Source organism: Drosophila takahashii, chromosome 2L, assembly GCF_030179915.1.
Source record: "Drosophila takahashii strain IR98-3 E-12201 chromosome 2L, DtakHiC1v2, whole genome shotgun sequence".
Lineage (NCBI taxonomy): Eukaryota > Metazoa > Arthropoda > Insecta > Diptera > Drosophilidae > Drosophila > Drosophila takahashii.
Genome location: NC_091678.1, coordinates 7,863,505 through 7,878,563, shown reverse-complemented (window position 1 = coordinate 7,878,563; position 15,059 = coordinate 7,863,505). Strand labels below are relative to the sequence as shown.

At 39.7% G+C, this 15,059-nt stretch overlaps 2 protein-coding genes across 3 annotated transcripts in view; one reads left to right on the top strand and one right to left on the bottom strand.

The window, feature by feature from the left end:
• The window catches only part of LOC108063192 (uncharacterized), a 119,271-nt gene that overhangs the window by 103,559 nt on the left and 653 nt on the right, over nt 1–15,059 (bottom strand). For both annotated transcript variants that reach the window (XM_070211473.1, XM_044395064.2), the window contains exon 2: nt 13,603–13,979. The gene's annotated coding sequence lies outside the window, so the exon portion shown is untranslated. The remainder of the gene's footprint in view (nt 1–13,602; nt 13,980–15,059) is intronic.
• LOC108063143 (aladin) lies at nt 7,690–9,157 on the top strand. The gene has a single exon (XM_017150126.3). It carries the CDS (start codon nt 7,779–7,781, stop codon nt 9,084–9,086), a length of 1,308 nt encoding a protein of 435 aa, XP_017005615.2. The 5' UTR covers nt 7,690–7,778; the 3' UTR covers nt 9,087–9,157.

Genomic DNA, 15,059 nt, shown 5'->3' with positions numbered 1-15,059 from the left:
AAATTGTGAGGGGCCGCCTTTTCAATGCCGGGCTTTAAACAAAAATTAGACCCTAATCAATGTAACTATTGTTTACTTTATATACAGCATCTGGCGAAAGGGACAGTCTTGTGTCTAGCTGCAGGCAACTTGAATGTCTTGAATGCTTGTTCGTTTCAAGATTGTAAGTTTTGTTTGCGCAACTTAAAAAGGGATATCTGAAGAGCTGACAAATTATATCAAATCGGATCTAGCTGATACTTATTATACACACAAAAAAACACGTCGCGGTCAAATCGATATGCGCATGGTAAATTTCTGGTATTGCATACGCATATCGTTTTTACTGAAATCTCTCTCTTTCTCTGGCTTAGAAAAAGGGAGGAGGAAGCAATGTGGCGACTTAAATTACGTGAGTGTGAGCGAGAAGTACAAACTCTCTCGCGCTAGCATATCAAATTGAGGTGCTCGCATATTAATTCGAAGTTGATTCCACATAACATCAAATCGATCATCGTTTTATATCAAGTTTTCTTTGGGTGTAGAGAACAGTTTAAGAGTAACTGCCAAGGTCAACTTGCTCAATAATTTACTGCTTTGTTTTTCAAAACGACACCCAGAACAAAACAAATCAGCACTACTATTTCACCATATAAACCATCCATTTCCCCAAATGAACCGAGTCGTTGACCATTTTCCGTTCTCAAACATGGACAAACGTCGCACTTACTAGTGATCACCCTGGGTGCAATTAGGATTTGAGTGTTCAATAACGATTTACACAAAGGCTGGTTGGCTCCTGGTCTCCAAGGGAACTGAGGGGCCAGCTACGTGCGAGCCGGGCAAATAAGCTTTAAAATGTTGCCATTCGTACGAATCGAGTTCGAACAAAACCGAATACCAATACGAATACGAATGGCAGGGCAAAAGTTGGCCAGCACGTATGGAATCTCGGTAACAAGAGTAGCAATTATAAGGGGCAGGGAGCAGTCCACATCCACCACCCAATCCAATCCAATCTAATCAGCTTCGGTCGAGAAGAATCTGTTTACAATATTGACAATTTTGTTTTGGGTGCCGGGCCGGAGACCTAAAACTAGAGGTTGAATCAAAAAGTTTCGTTTTTATGCTGGGTAAAAAGTTAAATTTGCATATTTTTTTCTGTGAGCCACTTGTCCTTTTTTTTGTTGCCAAGATGCCTCTTGCTGTTGGCCAATTTGTGGCCAAAGTGGAGCTGCTTGCAGAGTTAGGAACCCTGCCACATAAACACTTCTGTGCTGAATGCTATGAATAAATAATGAGCTTTGTCTTCCATCGCCGGCGAAGTGATGGTCCCAGCGTTGCATACTTTTAGGCGCATGGCAATGGCAATAGGCTCATGCAATATTTGTGTGCCATTTAAGAGGCTTCCGTGCATTACATCCTGAATTCGCAATTCCAAATCCTAGTGGATTGCACTCGGCCTAGGAGAGACTATTAAATAGCAATAAATCACTAAACATTTTTAGTTGCCCTTCGTCATATTTTAGGTGTTGGGAAAAATGGCCAAAAATATCAATGCAAAGGCAAACATATGTTTACATTTGTTCAAGACAAAATCACATTACCGCCTGCTCTTGCTGGAATCAAATTATGTTATTTTCATGAGCAGCCCGAAAGTATGCAAATATTTGCTAAGCCCAAACATTTGATGCGCCAACTCCTCGACATACGGAATGCTAAGGGAACGGAAAGCAAAGCTACAGCAACAATAAGGTAGCCAGGCAAAAAGGTCGTTAGATTGTTAACAAGTTCATAAAAAGACGGCTCACTCACACACATACACACAATTATAGGTGAAAGGAAAGTGGGGGGAGTGGGAAAGGAGCGCAGGACGAGGAGCCCGGCAAGGACTGCCTAAATACTATACGACGCGTCTCGTTGCGTATTTACAGAGCACTTTTTCCGTTTCTACTGCTGCTGCCTCTCAACAAGCAGCAGCAACAAAAATGCAAACAAATGTACACTGAGAGAAAGAATATGTAACAAACTCTTTTTATAGGGAAAAATTCGGAGAAATTATAAAACACCACATAATTTTTACTTCTTGGATTAGATTTTACCTTAAAAACTATAATATTGGTCTGCTTGCTATAATCTTAGTATAGTTCCCATCTTATGACAATAATAAGAATACATTAAGTCCAGTTTTTACCACCTAAAAATAATTACGGAGAATTTTATGTATCTGGAAAAAGCGTAACTTTTTAACTATGTAACATATGTAAATAAATAAAACTATAAGATATTAAGCCTAAGAAATATTAATATTGATATTTTAGAATATTTGTTTGGTTAAAAGTTTGTGGGATTTTTCTGCTTTTTACCATAGCATACTTTTTGACACCTTGAAAAAATTTTAAAAATGTCTAGAGATTTAGTAGAATATTTTTGATATAGTTATTATTATTAGATGTGAGAATTTTTATTTACTTTCTCAGTGCAGAACCGTGAACTGGGCGGTGAAGAGCAGAGTCGCTACTATGAATATAAGCATGGGTGAACTGAACTGAACTGAACTGAGCACGAGGAGCTCCTGCGGTTGTTTGCATTAGGCAATTGATGTTTATTATTTCTGGGGGCGGGTTTTGGAGGATCGGCGTCGCCGACAAAAGCCTGTGTCCCCTTTCTAGCGTTTTTGTTTGCCATCGCCATCTCCATTGCCATTCCTACCCGGCTGCATGTTGCAGACTCCGCGAGCAACAGTTAAAGTTGCATTTGCATTCACATTTGCGTTGGCTTAAAGCAAATTAAAGCATAATGAATGCCATGTTGCATGCAGATGCCTAAAAGCCTCTTAAATGCGACAAATTCCAACATGGCCGCGAGCTCTTTTGTATTCTCTAGCCTTATTTAATAAACAGCCAGCAATTAAAGCCGATTCGAAACCACAATGGAAATCGCTTTTAATTATTGCCACCTCGGCGGCAAACTATTGGGTTCCAGGATTCCGCCGGAGAGACTAAATATGGTTGTGCAAATTAATTAAATTCGATTAAATATGGCATTATTAATTATTTGCTTTTTTTTGCGCTGGGTCTTATTAGCTTTGGATTATGATGTATTTACCAATAAAAATTCTAATTAATAATCCATTGTTCAGGTTATCATAAAACATGTTTTTATTAAAGGTACTCGTATTTATTTATGCACATGTTAAATGTTTTCCATGCTGATTCATGTTTTAGACGACAAAGGCATTCTAGCAACTTAACCACTTAAATGCCAAAGTGTCCCATCACATTTAATATTGTTTCGACTTTAAAATTCTAAAACTGCCTGACATCCACAAATGCTCTTAGGTCCCAAGAATCGGGCACAATTGAAAAGGATAAAGTTTTAATTAAATAGAAAATATTTATTCAATATTTATGGAAAGAATAACAGTAAAACCAGAATATTGAATTATTCGGGAAAGCGCAAAGCGGGACGCACAAGTGTTAATAATTGAAACATTCTCGCCGAGGCACAAAAGTTTCCCAGGAAAACTTGTAAAACAAATAGGCGGAAAAAGTTTCAACCATTTTTGGTGGCCAATTAATAATAAATCGCGAGAGCCAAGAAGGGAGACGGAAAATCAACGTCTAGCAACTAATGATGCGCCTCATTTAAGCACCGAAAAGCAAACGGCAGGTCGACCACGTGTAACAACAAATTACCGCCACAAAAGCGAAAAACTTGCCAGATAGCCATCGACTCGAACCCCGCACCCACCTTCACCAGGAAGGCTAAAGGTTAAAAGTTGCCAAAGCGAAGGTAAACGGTTTCGCAAAACTCGAGAAAAGGGTCGTTCTCGGGGATTCTTGTGGACTTAGCGCTTGATTAAGCGCCGGGAACACCCCCGAAAGACCCCCGAAAAACACCCATTGTGAACTGCTGATTGATAAGGTAAATTGGTGTTGGGATCGGGATTGTTTTATGCATTCTTCAGCCCCGAAAAGTTTTGTTAACCAATGCAAATTGCGAGGCAGGCATCTCGGCTTATATAAACTCTCCGATTTTTAATTAAACCCACCGTCATTTCATATCCCTGCGATGGATACATATTTATCGCCCAAAAAGGCAAGTAAACTTTATTCATATTTGAGTTTCAGTCATTTCCCTGTTTTTAAAGCAATCTGCTTGATATTTTAGCTGGCAGACGCCACTCACACATATCGTAAGTATAATAAAGTTAATTTCAACAAGCTTTTCATATTGTAGGAAAATGTGTATAAAAACGCTTCCTGGTTTCTGCCTTGCGGCGTAATTAAATTTTCTAATTGAGTTACCACTGACATGGAGCGCCATGGAATTCCGAAACAGAGAGGCGAAAGTAAGATTGCCTTTTGCAATTTGAAAGCCTGGCAATCTGGCTGAGCCTGTTTCTGGTCGAGACTTTTACAATTCGCCGACTTTGCTAATAAATTATTGTATGCCCGTCAAACTTTGGGCGCATAAAAAAGCCCAGTATTTCGTTTGCGCCTTCTGATTTATTCGCAATGCACGAAAAGTGGTCCAAGTCATAATTTATGCTTGAACAGAAAACAGAACACAACAGAAATATCTCCCTGTGCATTTAGATAATTGGTGATTTTATTGAGTCAGATAATGGCATTTAAGGAAATGAAGAACTATGTTGTTTGATCTACTAAAAAATTACTTTATAGCATGGCCCATTTCTGAAGACTCTTGGCTCTGAAAAGCAACTCGCATTCTTGGGTTTCCGTCTTGCTTTTCCAGCTTCCCGCATAATTGGAGCAGCAAGTCTGTTTAAATGAATAAATTTATATCATGAATTCAACCCTTGAATTTCATTTATGTGTCTAGTGGTATTCATAACAGGTAGCAGTACTCGGTATTTACGGAGTTGGAAAAATATTCTGGCTTTAAGTAACTAAGTTTAAATTCCTCTCAGATGCATTAAAATGATTTAGGAAAATAAAAGCGTGGTGAATAAATATTAGTTACAATTTAAAATATATATTTAGTTTATTCTTCCTGCATTTTCAGCCCCTATTTGCGAATTAATTTATTTCCGACACATGCAATTGAACTTGGCAATAATGTCAGCATGATTTATAATTATTAGAATTCGTTCGCACACTATTACCCGTTGGATTTCAGCCACTAATAGACGGCAACGATGATTAAAAGACTTAATTTGCCGCTGAAAGCATGCCTTTTGCTTGGCTGAGCTCCTTGGGCACTCGAAGGACCATGGTTACTTTATTGGGTGTTTATTGAAATTTATGGATCGTTTGGCTACGGTTTACCAAAGTTGAGTACTTTATAGGTTCGGCAGCAGTGTGTTGAATTTATGGCTTAGCTTAATGGCGAATGTTGGCACTGCAATTGGATTAAATTGGGTGGCTCTCGGCCATCGGCAGGGTTGGGCAGTGTATTTTGTGCATTAAGCCAATTAATAAGTATTCCTGCCTTTGCATAAACACAATTATGCCATTTAATGTTTGCCAATTGCATTAGAACGGATCTGGTAGCTCATTGTCAAGTCATTCCAAAGGCATCTTGAGCTTGTTATCAGATTCGAGATGCATGTTTCCGCCTTTTCACAAAACAATTCGAACATGTTGGTCTGTTAATGAAAATCCAAATTAAATTTAATTATGCATTTATTGCGCCATTCGATAAATTGATTGTATTAAAAATTAATTCAATTGCAACCCGGTACGGTATGGTTTGGTAGGTTTTTACATAATATTAAAATACCGCTGCGCTGTAATGTGTTAAATGTACTCGCATATTTTATAGATTAAATCTCGGGGGCTGCCATAATTCAAAGGGTATGCTAAGTCCGGCAGGCTTACGCTTCTGCCCTTGACGTTAATTGCCTATTAATTTGCGGCCACATTGCTGGAATTCTATAATTCAATGAAACCGAATGCTCAGTTGCAAAGTGTCAAGTGGCAAGTGGCAAATGGAGTTGCGAAAATTCATGTAATATCGAAAATCCACTCGCCGTCAACGCAGACAGATAAAAGCGGCCAGTTCAGAGAAGGTTAAAGGATGGGGCCAAAAGCCGATGATGGCAGGCTACTAAATCAATAAAACGGTCAAGCAGTTGGCGCATAAGTCGAAAACATAAACACATAAAATGCTGGCCCATAAAAAGGAGCTTCCATTTCATTTGTAAACAAAGGCAATGGAATGTATTCAGTATTCCGTATTCCGTAGAAGAGGCCGGAACCATTGTATGCGGGTAGTCGTAACCCCTGGCTTTTGTTAGACCTGCTGAGCTTTTATTTTGTTATGCTGGCTGCTCTGCTGTTTAAAAAAACCTAAATAAAAAATATTTTCTTTTGTCCCATCGCCCGCTGTCAGCTGTCCAGATAATGTGTCCATGAGTTGGCGAGATGGACGGATGGGCTGTTGGAAATCAATTTCCAACTAGGCCCACATTCCGTTAAATAACTAAATTGTAGATTCATGACTTCCAATTTTGGGCTGCCAACCCCCGATGCCATGTTAATATCACCTTGAAAGGCCCCCAGAGGACCTGAAAGGAATTTCAAACATTTTATGCCAACGGAAACGGTTAAAAAGTCAAAACGGACAGCTTAATAACCCAGAAATCAACTGTGTGGAAAACGTCGGAAATTATCCAAAGAGCCAAAGTGAACAGCATCCACTATTTTGTTTTATTTCATTTCATTTTATTTTACTTACGCTTCATTTGAAGCCCTCGCCACATCTCATTTCTCTTTGGGTCTGCGCCTCACTTTTATTTATTTTTTTATGTTGACAAGACAATTTGCAAGATACACACCAGTCGACATCCCAGTAACATGTAACATAAGACGTCTGCTGCTCACATACAGTATACACAAGAAATAAAATATTAATGCGGCAGATCAAAGCGAGGCATACCGTAAAACTTGCGAATTATTCCGCGCATACAAACGCCCAAAAGGAAAAAGTTTTATTTTGTTTTCTGTTTGTTGGTCCAAAAGTCAATTTATGGTTTTCCACCCGCATAATTTCATTTTATTTCGCCGAGCTATTTTTTTCTCCGATTTTGTTTCGTTCATATGAGTGAATTATGTGAAAGCCGTGTATTTGTTAAGGTTCGTTTCAGAGGTTGTAAATTTTGTTTTGTTTAAATGAAGGCTTTGTTAAAATAATTTTACCCATTAAATATGTTTTTATTTCGCGCTGAAAGGCAGCCATCAAATTTTCAAAGGCCGCCTGACTATAAAACGCAGCACTGAACTCTTTGAAAGAGCTCATAGCCTGGAAACTCGATTATGCCAAATAATAGGGAAATTATTATGAAGAGATTAAGTTTATTGTCCGCATAATATTAAAGTGATTTTTAAAAATTTAAAAATGTACATAGGACAAGAAGGCATAAAAACATCCCATGCTTTGTCGTATTTTTAGAAAATCACCAACACGGTGAAAGAAAATAGAACATATTTTTATATCGCCGTTATGGGATGAGGTAAACTGCTGACAGCGCTGACCAGAAACTGCATCGCCGAAGCCATTTATCAAAACTAATAGCCGCCTAGATAAGGCGTGAAAAAGAGTGGAAAAAGGTGGTAGGAAGAAAGTAAAACCATTAAGGGGAAAGCGACTAGAAATAAGTAAGGCAAACTAGAATCGAAAAAAAGAAGATATATCGATATATCGAAGTAGGGAAGGAGTTACCTTTAAAACACTATAAGGGAGTGTATAAGCAACCTTAGAAATATTGTCACCTTTACTGAGGAATAGATTTGTAATTCAGAGACATCAAAAATCGAAAATAAAAAGGAACTATGGAACCGACTGCCCAACAACCGAGGCATATTGTCTTTGAGCGCGATAACCGTAATATTCCCGATCCGATGGAGCAACTTTATTACTTGGCCATGGAATATTGGAATTGGATTCTCCGAAAGGTGGAACAACTTAAGAATCTCTGCCTTCGTCCACTTTGCAACCTAAAGTTGACCCTAACCGCGGATCCTGAGATCCTAGAAAGGATAAGCCAAACGCGAGGTTGGAAAACGGCGGCCATCCGATGCATTGAGTTCCATCCGAAGAGCGCTTTGATGGCCCTGGTGAATAACCAGGATGTAGTCCTCATATACGATGGAAGGAGCACATCGCCCACCAGTTTGCAGCTCTTCCAGCAGAAGGACATCACCTGTACCGCCTTTCGTCCTTGGTCACCGGGCTGCGAATTGGCCGTGGGATGTGCGGTGGGAATTTGTTTGTGGCGGGAAAGTGGTCGCTCCAACTCCAATGTGAACCTCAATATTCGTCACATGTTGGGCAGCCATCGCATGAGGATTCTGAAGGACGAGGGTCACAACTATGTAACTTCACTGCAGTGGAACGAAGACGGCACCATCTTGATTAGTGCCGCTCTGGGCTCATCGCACATAATCCTTTGGGAACCGGACTGTCAGCAGAAGATTCGTTTGATCCCGGCTCCCGATAGCCTGAGCTCCTTCTCCCTCCTCCGCTACAGTCCCGATTTCCAGGTGCTCTTCTGCGCCTCCTGCGATGCTGGCGGGAGTCTGTGCCAACTGAACAGGTCGAAGTGGAAGTCGGAACAGGTCCTCATGCAGAATCGCATTCAAACGGCTGTCTGGACCACTTGCAGTTCATATCTGCTGTTTGTGCGCGAGGGCAGCACTCGTGTTTACTCGTGTACTAATGATGGAGAGGCCTCCGTTTTCCTTCGCCCCAAACCCCTTTGGAATGTCGAGTTGCTGGTGGACCTGCAGGAGGTCACCTCCTGTTCGGGGGAGCTGAGGTGCGGCGGTCAGCCGCAGACCTTCGCCATGGACCCGCTGGGCCTCTATATGGCCATCATCTTCAAGGAGTCGCGCTTCGTCCTGCTCTGTCTTTTAATCAACTCGCGACTGGGTCCACTGCGTCTCCTGCCCGTCGAGTTCATCGATTGCGATGCCGATGGTGAACTGTACCCTACTTGTATTGGCTTTGGGATTTCCCAGCCGCAAACTCGGTGTCTGGTGATTTGCTGGAATAGGGGGCATATTCAGCGGTATCTAATCACTGCCAAATGCTTAAAAGAAGCCCAGATGATTCATGTCATTCATGTCAAGGGGAACTAAAGTTATTAAAGGATGTACATTCTTAATCTTAATAACATAAATAAACAATTTAAGTGCTGATTAAAACAAAATATGGCTTGTATAAAGTATTTTAAGTTACCAATAAAATGTTAAAAGAGTTATTTCTTAAAAATTTGTATTTCTTTTAGGTTTAAGGTATTTTATAATATCCCAAAAATATAACAAAAAGGTATTCAATATTTTGTAAAGCAATTAGCATAAAATAATACAAATATGCTAATTATTAGAATCAAATATCTACTTAAAACAAATATATTAAAAGTAAGTTCATGCTAAAATACAGTGGTCTCGATATAATTGCATCTTTATGTACTTTTCTGCAAATTTCCGCTATTAAATTCTCATCGTCGCGTATGAATATTCAACGGAAGCGCTTATGCAAATGGAAAAGAGCTCAAGTCAGCGAGCAACCAGTTTTCCAACCAGATTCCACCTTCCACCAGCCCACCTGCCCACCTGATACCCGTGATTGTCGCTTATTCTGCAGGTATTTTTCATTCATTCCTGACAGTCGTGAAGTAAGCTTAAAGGCAATAAATCTTTACCTCGATTTCTGATTGCCGACCGAAAAATTGGTTTTACACAGATTTTACTCCTTTGTAATTGACGTTTTTTGTTCTGTCGCAGGCCACATCGCTGATACGGTAAGGTTACGCAATTGAAAATATTTTTATCTCGGTCCCCAAACATCAGATTGTTTTACAAATAAAAAAAGGTTCGATTGGCATCCGACTTTGCCGCAATCATAAGAATATGTTTAATGTATTTATACAGACGTCTTTGGTTATTGGGATGTTACATTTTTGGGTTAAACGGGTCCTTAACGACTCCCCTGATGCTGATGACACATGCCGAGGCACGTGCTAAAAAAGGCAACCAAAAGAATATATTAATGCAGTCTAACGACCAAATCTCAATGGATATTGTCGATTCAAAGTTAATCTCAGGGTCTAATGGAAATTGATTTCATGCTTTTGTATTATTTACTTTAAGAATACTTTAAAAGTAAGTATATAGCTGTTTTATAGACAAATCATTTAAATTAAAAATAATTTTTTTACCAGGTAAATATCAAAAACAGAACGATAAACGAACGTTTACCCTCTTGGCCGTTTCAATATTGACCAACTAACAATGGACAGAAAAAAGGGAGCTTAGTAGGAATAATCTGGAAACAAACCGAGGGAAAAATGCAAAACTGAGTCGGAACCACATAATCGCAATCCTCAATCCCCAGTCGAGCTCAATTGCGTCCACTCATCGCCAAACCAACATTGACTTTGGTCTGCAACTTTCCTTAGGTAAACATCTTGAAACCAAAATGCCTTTTCTGCCATAAAGTAATTTCTAGGGACAGAGAGATATTGCGCTGACCAAAGCGGAAAAAGCGCAAAAACATGAATGCAAATAAGTTTCGGAACAATGGAGAGGGATTGGGAATGGGCAATACTCGTGAATCACTTAACTTCCATAGACCACAAAGGCAATATGAGAGTCTTTGTTCGTTTAGGATTCGTTTCGGACCCATCTATTCGTATATGTAGCAGAACTAATGGAATTATCGGACTTACCAAGGAGAAGACCTGCATATTTGAAAAATACAAGCCAGTTTTAGAATAAACATTTTTGTTTCCTAACTAAAGTTAAGACCCAGGAAAATAAACAGAATGAATTTTTACTGCGTTCGTACAAAAACACACACGAGTCTTCAATAATACTCCGAAGCGTAAAAAGTCTGAGGACCATAACATTAAAGTTTAATGTTGGGAGTGAAAATGTGTAGCCATAAAAATCATTTAAATGTTTGTTTGTTTTTTCCGAGACCTCATCCTCCCGCATTGTCAACGTGTGAAAATGCCCGGGGGAGTACGCATATTAATAATCTACCAAAGCCAAGCTTTAATTTAATGGGTTCTATAAAGTTTTGGTTTCAGGAAACCAGAAAAATATGAAACATTCTGTAATAATATTTCAAGTATAACAAGTCCCTGAAGAACAAGTGTTATCACCACCTTTTATATGGAAAGCGCAAGACAATCAACCAAATCCATATTTATTGTTTTACCATAATTTGCGCAAACATCAAAAATACAATTTGATGCAATGAATGCGAGTCCCCCGAAATGGCAGAGTTGGCAATAATTTTGTGCAGACGTGTTGTAAGCCTCGATATGCTGACAATGTGAACGTTGATTTTTTCTGTCAGTTGCCAAGGAAAACTGTAATAACACAAGGACCCAAGAAGGGAAATGCGAAGTACACGCTAGACATACCAAATAACTTTACTTATTCCCATGCCCTTTGTCTGTTGTGGGTCCTCGGTCCTTGGTTCTTGGTTCTTAGAAGTGTGTGGCAATGGGGCCTCCGGATTATATTCGCCCACCCTGTGCGATTCCGGGATGTGGATGTGTGTCAAATGGCGTAAACGCAGGGAGCAATCAGCAATGAGGCATCAATAATTCTTAACGCGTTTGCGGCACTCTCGGTGTTGGGAGCGGTTAGGAATTCGCTTTGTTTTCATCGAAATGATCGAGGCTGGATAGGCTGGTGGAAAAACGCGACTTGGCCCATTAAAACTAAAGTTTTTCCCCAATTTTCTCCGTTTAACTTTTCCCATGACCCAATGCCAAGCGAGGCCTGTGGTTTTTTGATTTATGGTCCCCAATGGCGGCTGTGGTGCCCCAACGAAATGCGAAATATCCCCAATATTTACGCCCAGCAGCTCGAGTGTTTTGTTTCGTAATCACGTTTTTATCTTTTACTAAACAACTCATGTATACGACCGCGTAAAATTCTTCTTCGTTATTTTTTTTTTGGTAAAGCCTCTCACGTCGAGATTATTTAAAAATAAAAACAACGAGGACATAGTACACAAAAATGATGGCACATGGCGCGCCAAGGCAAAACTTGTTTACAATCGTGTGTATAATGAATCTTGCTGTGGAAACCGATAATTGACAGCCCAAAAGATTTGGTAGTTGCCAGGAAAAAAAAAAACAAAGAAAGTATCCTCTCATTCTCCATCTCATCTCGGTGTTTTGATAGCCCCAAGCATCCCACAGATGCTTCACGTTGGCAACTGCAATTGGTAATGTAAGTAACCAAAGTGCTGAAGTTTTCCCCAAGTGATGTCATAAACAGCCCAACATCCCTGTCTGTCTGTCCTGTCAAATTTGTGCATAGTCCTGTGTAAGTTTTGCCAAAAACTTGTGAAATGCGTCCGATTGCGCAGAATGCAGAGGAAAAGTTGCTTAGGTGAGTGGCCAAAAATTGTAATCCTCTGTACCTAATAACTTATTTACAGTTTAGAGGTCCGGAATCATCACTGCGTTAAGAGCTGATAAAACCCATGCCAACCGGCGACCCTCAAATGTAGGCAATAAAAAAATAAACATTTGCTTGAAAAACAAACAAAATACATTTTCATTTTCACTTTGACCAATAAACAAACGAGCTCTGTTTTATTTTCGGTTTAATTAAAATTTATGCATGTTGAATGCGACATCGTAGATTACAGTTGTTTTGGGAGCGCACACAAAAGCCAGCTATATATTTGAATTTTGCTCAAAAATCAATGGGCCAACTATACCCTGTTTGCTTTATTCTTTTGAGGGGTAGGGGGTTTCTGCAAAAAGTCAACGGAAAGCGGGACGAGCAGCCAAAATAAATTCCCAGCCGCAAATCCTTGACAAATCTGCTGCATTGGCTTTGGCGGCCGTCCCTTCGAGATAAATCTTTATTGCCTCATTTTGCTTAAAGTTGATTCTATTTTTATACTCTTCCGAAGGGTGAGTTTAGTCTTCGGTTTCCGGAGGCCTTTTGACGTTTACTCGTAGAGTAAAAGGTTACAAATTATAAATGCAAAAGTGGTTGTGTTAATGAAGTAAAACCTATCGAAATGTAGAAGAAATTTTTCAATTCGGACCATTCATTTAAAAGTTATGGAATGTAATTTTCAAAAGTAATTCAAGCAGTGCAAACAGTCGCTTTGCTGCATGCCTATTTCCATCTCCCACGCACTTTCCTTAGCTGAGTAACGAGACTATTGCGTACTCTCTTGTTTTTTTTTGTTTTAATCGCCCAAGAAGTGTGTTTAAAAGTTCCCAGCAGCTAAGTAAGTTCTTTTCTCCGTTTTACCCGAGTTACATGTATTTTTTCCAGGCTCTCTATTTGCTCTGCTTACTTTTTTGTGGCCAAACTAACAGAGCTTGTGGCAGTGTCTTCGGAGTGCGGCCAAAAAGACAATGGGCCCAGAGATAACATGGAAGCTGAGGAAAAGCCCGCATTGAAACCGGAGTCAACAATAGCAGAACTTTTCAGGAAAGGAGGCGAAATAAAAACCGTAAGTATTTCAAGCAGCCAGGGAGAAACGGAAAATATGATATGTAAACTGGTAAACTTATTTTCGTGACCGTCAAGTCAACAGTAGGTAGTCTATTTTGTCTTGAATTTTCCGTATTTATATAGGGTTCTCAGAAAAAAAGAACATACTTACATTATGGATAAATCTCCGGCATGTGAGTATCCCGTCTCGTGGAGGCACCTTGAGTGAGTATAATTTAAATACAACCGGATGAAATTATGAAGTCCCGGATGCTGTGCAAACAGCCACTGACAGAATCCAAAACTTTATGTTTACTTTTCCGCAGCTGATGCTTTTCCCGCCGCCGGTTGGCTTTTCATACATACGTAGATTGCTCTCACACAGTTTGCATATTATTTTATTTTATTTCGTTTTATTTTTACTGTTGAACTTTGTACAGACACTTCCTTGTTATTCTTTGTCCAGCACGGAAATTAATTTAATTACTTTTATTCTGTATATTTAACATTTAAGGGAGCCCTTAATGGCCGATTCGCATTAATTGTCCGCTAATCAGGTGCAAACACAAACATAAAGCAGTCGTCGTAATGCAATTGAAATGATTCATAGCCGGCAGATCGAAATTAATCCTTATGGATGGGAAATAACCAGCACGTACATCTACGTATATATCTGTTGTCATATTATGGACGATAATGTAAATGTATTTGCTGGGCTATGACTAAAATTGAAGTGAACCTGATTCGAATTCAATTGGGAAATTGAATTCGCATTTGATTCAGTTTGCATGGAACTATATTCAATTGAGTGCAATCAAAGCCAAGATTGTTGGGGAATGAAAGGGCAGAATGGAGTCCAAAGCAATTGAGTTGTTGGCTACCAAGAGGGACATATGAAGATAATGAAATCATGCAGAAGAGACTAATGAACTTTAAGTTGGTCTAGGCCCTAAAAACTAGCAATTTAAACTAAATAATTTGGAAAACTGTCTGAAAAATAAGCACATATATGTATTTTCAATGGTAAACCGATGTTTTGCTGCGCCTGACAGGCTGCAATAAAAAAGCACGGCCACGTACACAAACATATAGCGGCATAAAAATGGCGAAGCAATGGGAACCGGATACGGAAACCCCCCTGCCTCCCCTGGCCAAAGGAGAAAGAGGAAGAGAAAGCGAAAACGAAAGCCCGGGCAAAACCGCTGATGTTCAAACAATAAAGTTCAAGGGTATTACAAACAGGGCTTCGCAGCCACACACTCGCGCATACTTAAAAATGAGTAATAGGGTTTGTAAGTTTGTTGGTTTGTTGCATGTGCTCTGCGTTCTGAGCCTGCGGTGCCCCAAGGCCCACGCCCACTTTTAGGGTCAAGTCAGGTGGGCGGGCGCTGTTTGCTTTGGGGGCTAATGGAGCCTAGTGTTTACCGAATTTTAATTATGCTAATGCGAAGCGTAAGCAACACCAGGCCGGTGTATTCATCTGTGAATGCTGCGGAGAACACACAGTTTCTTTGAATAATGCGAATACGAGTAGAAAGTTCGCCTTGCTAATTCGACTTTCGCATTCTCCTTTAGCTCTACCTGGTGTTTTATTGCTTTAATTTCCGGAACTACGAGAAACACTAGTGA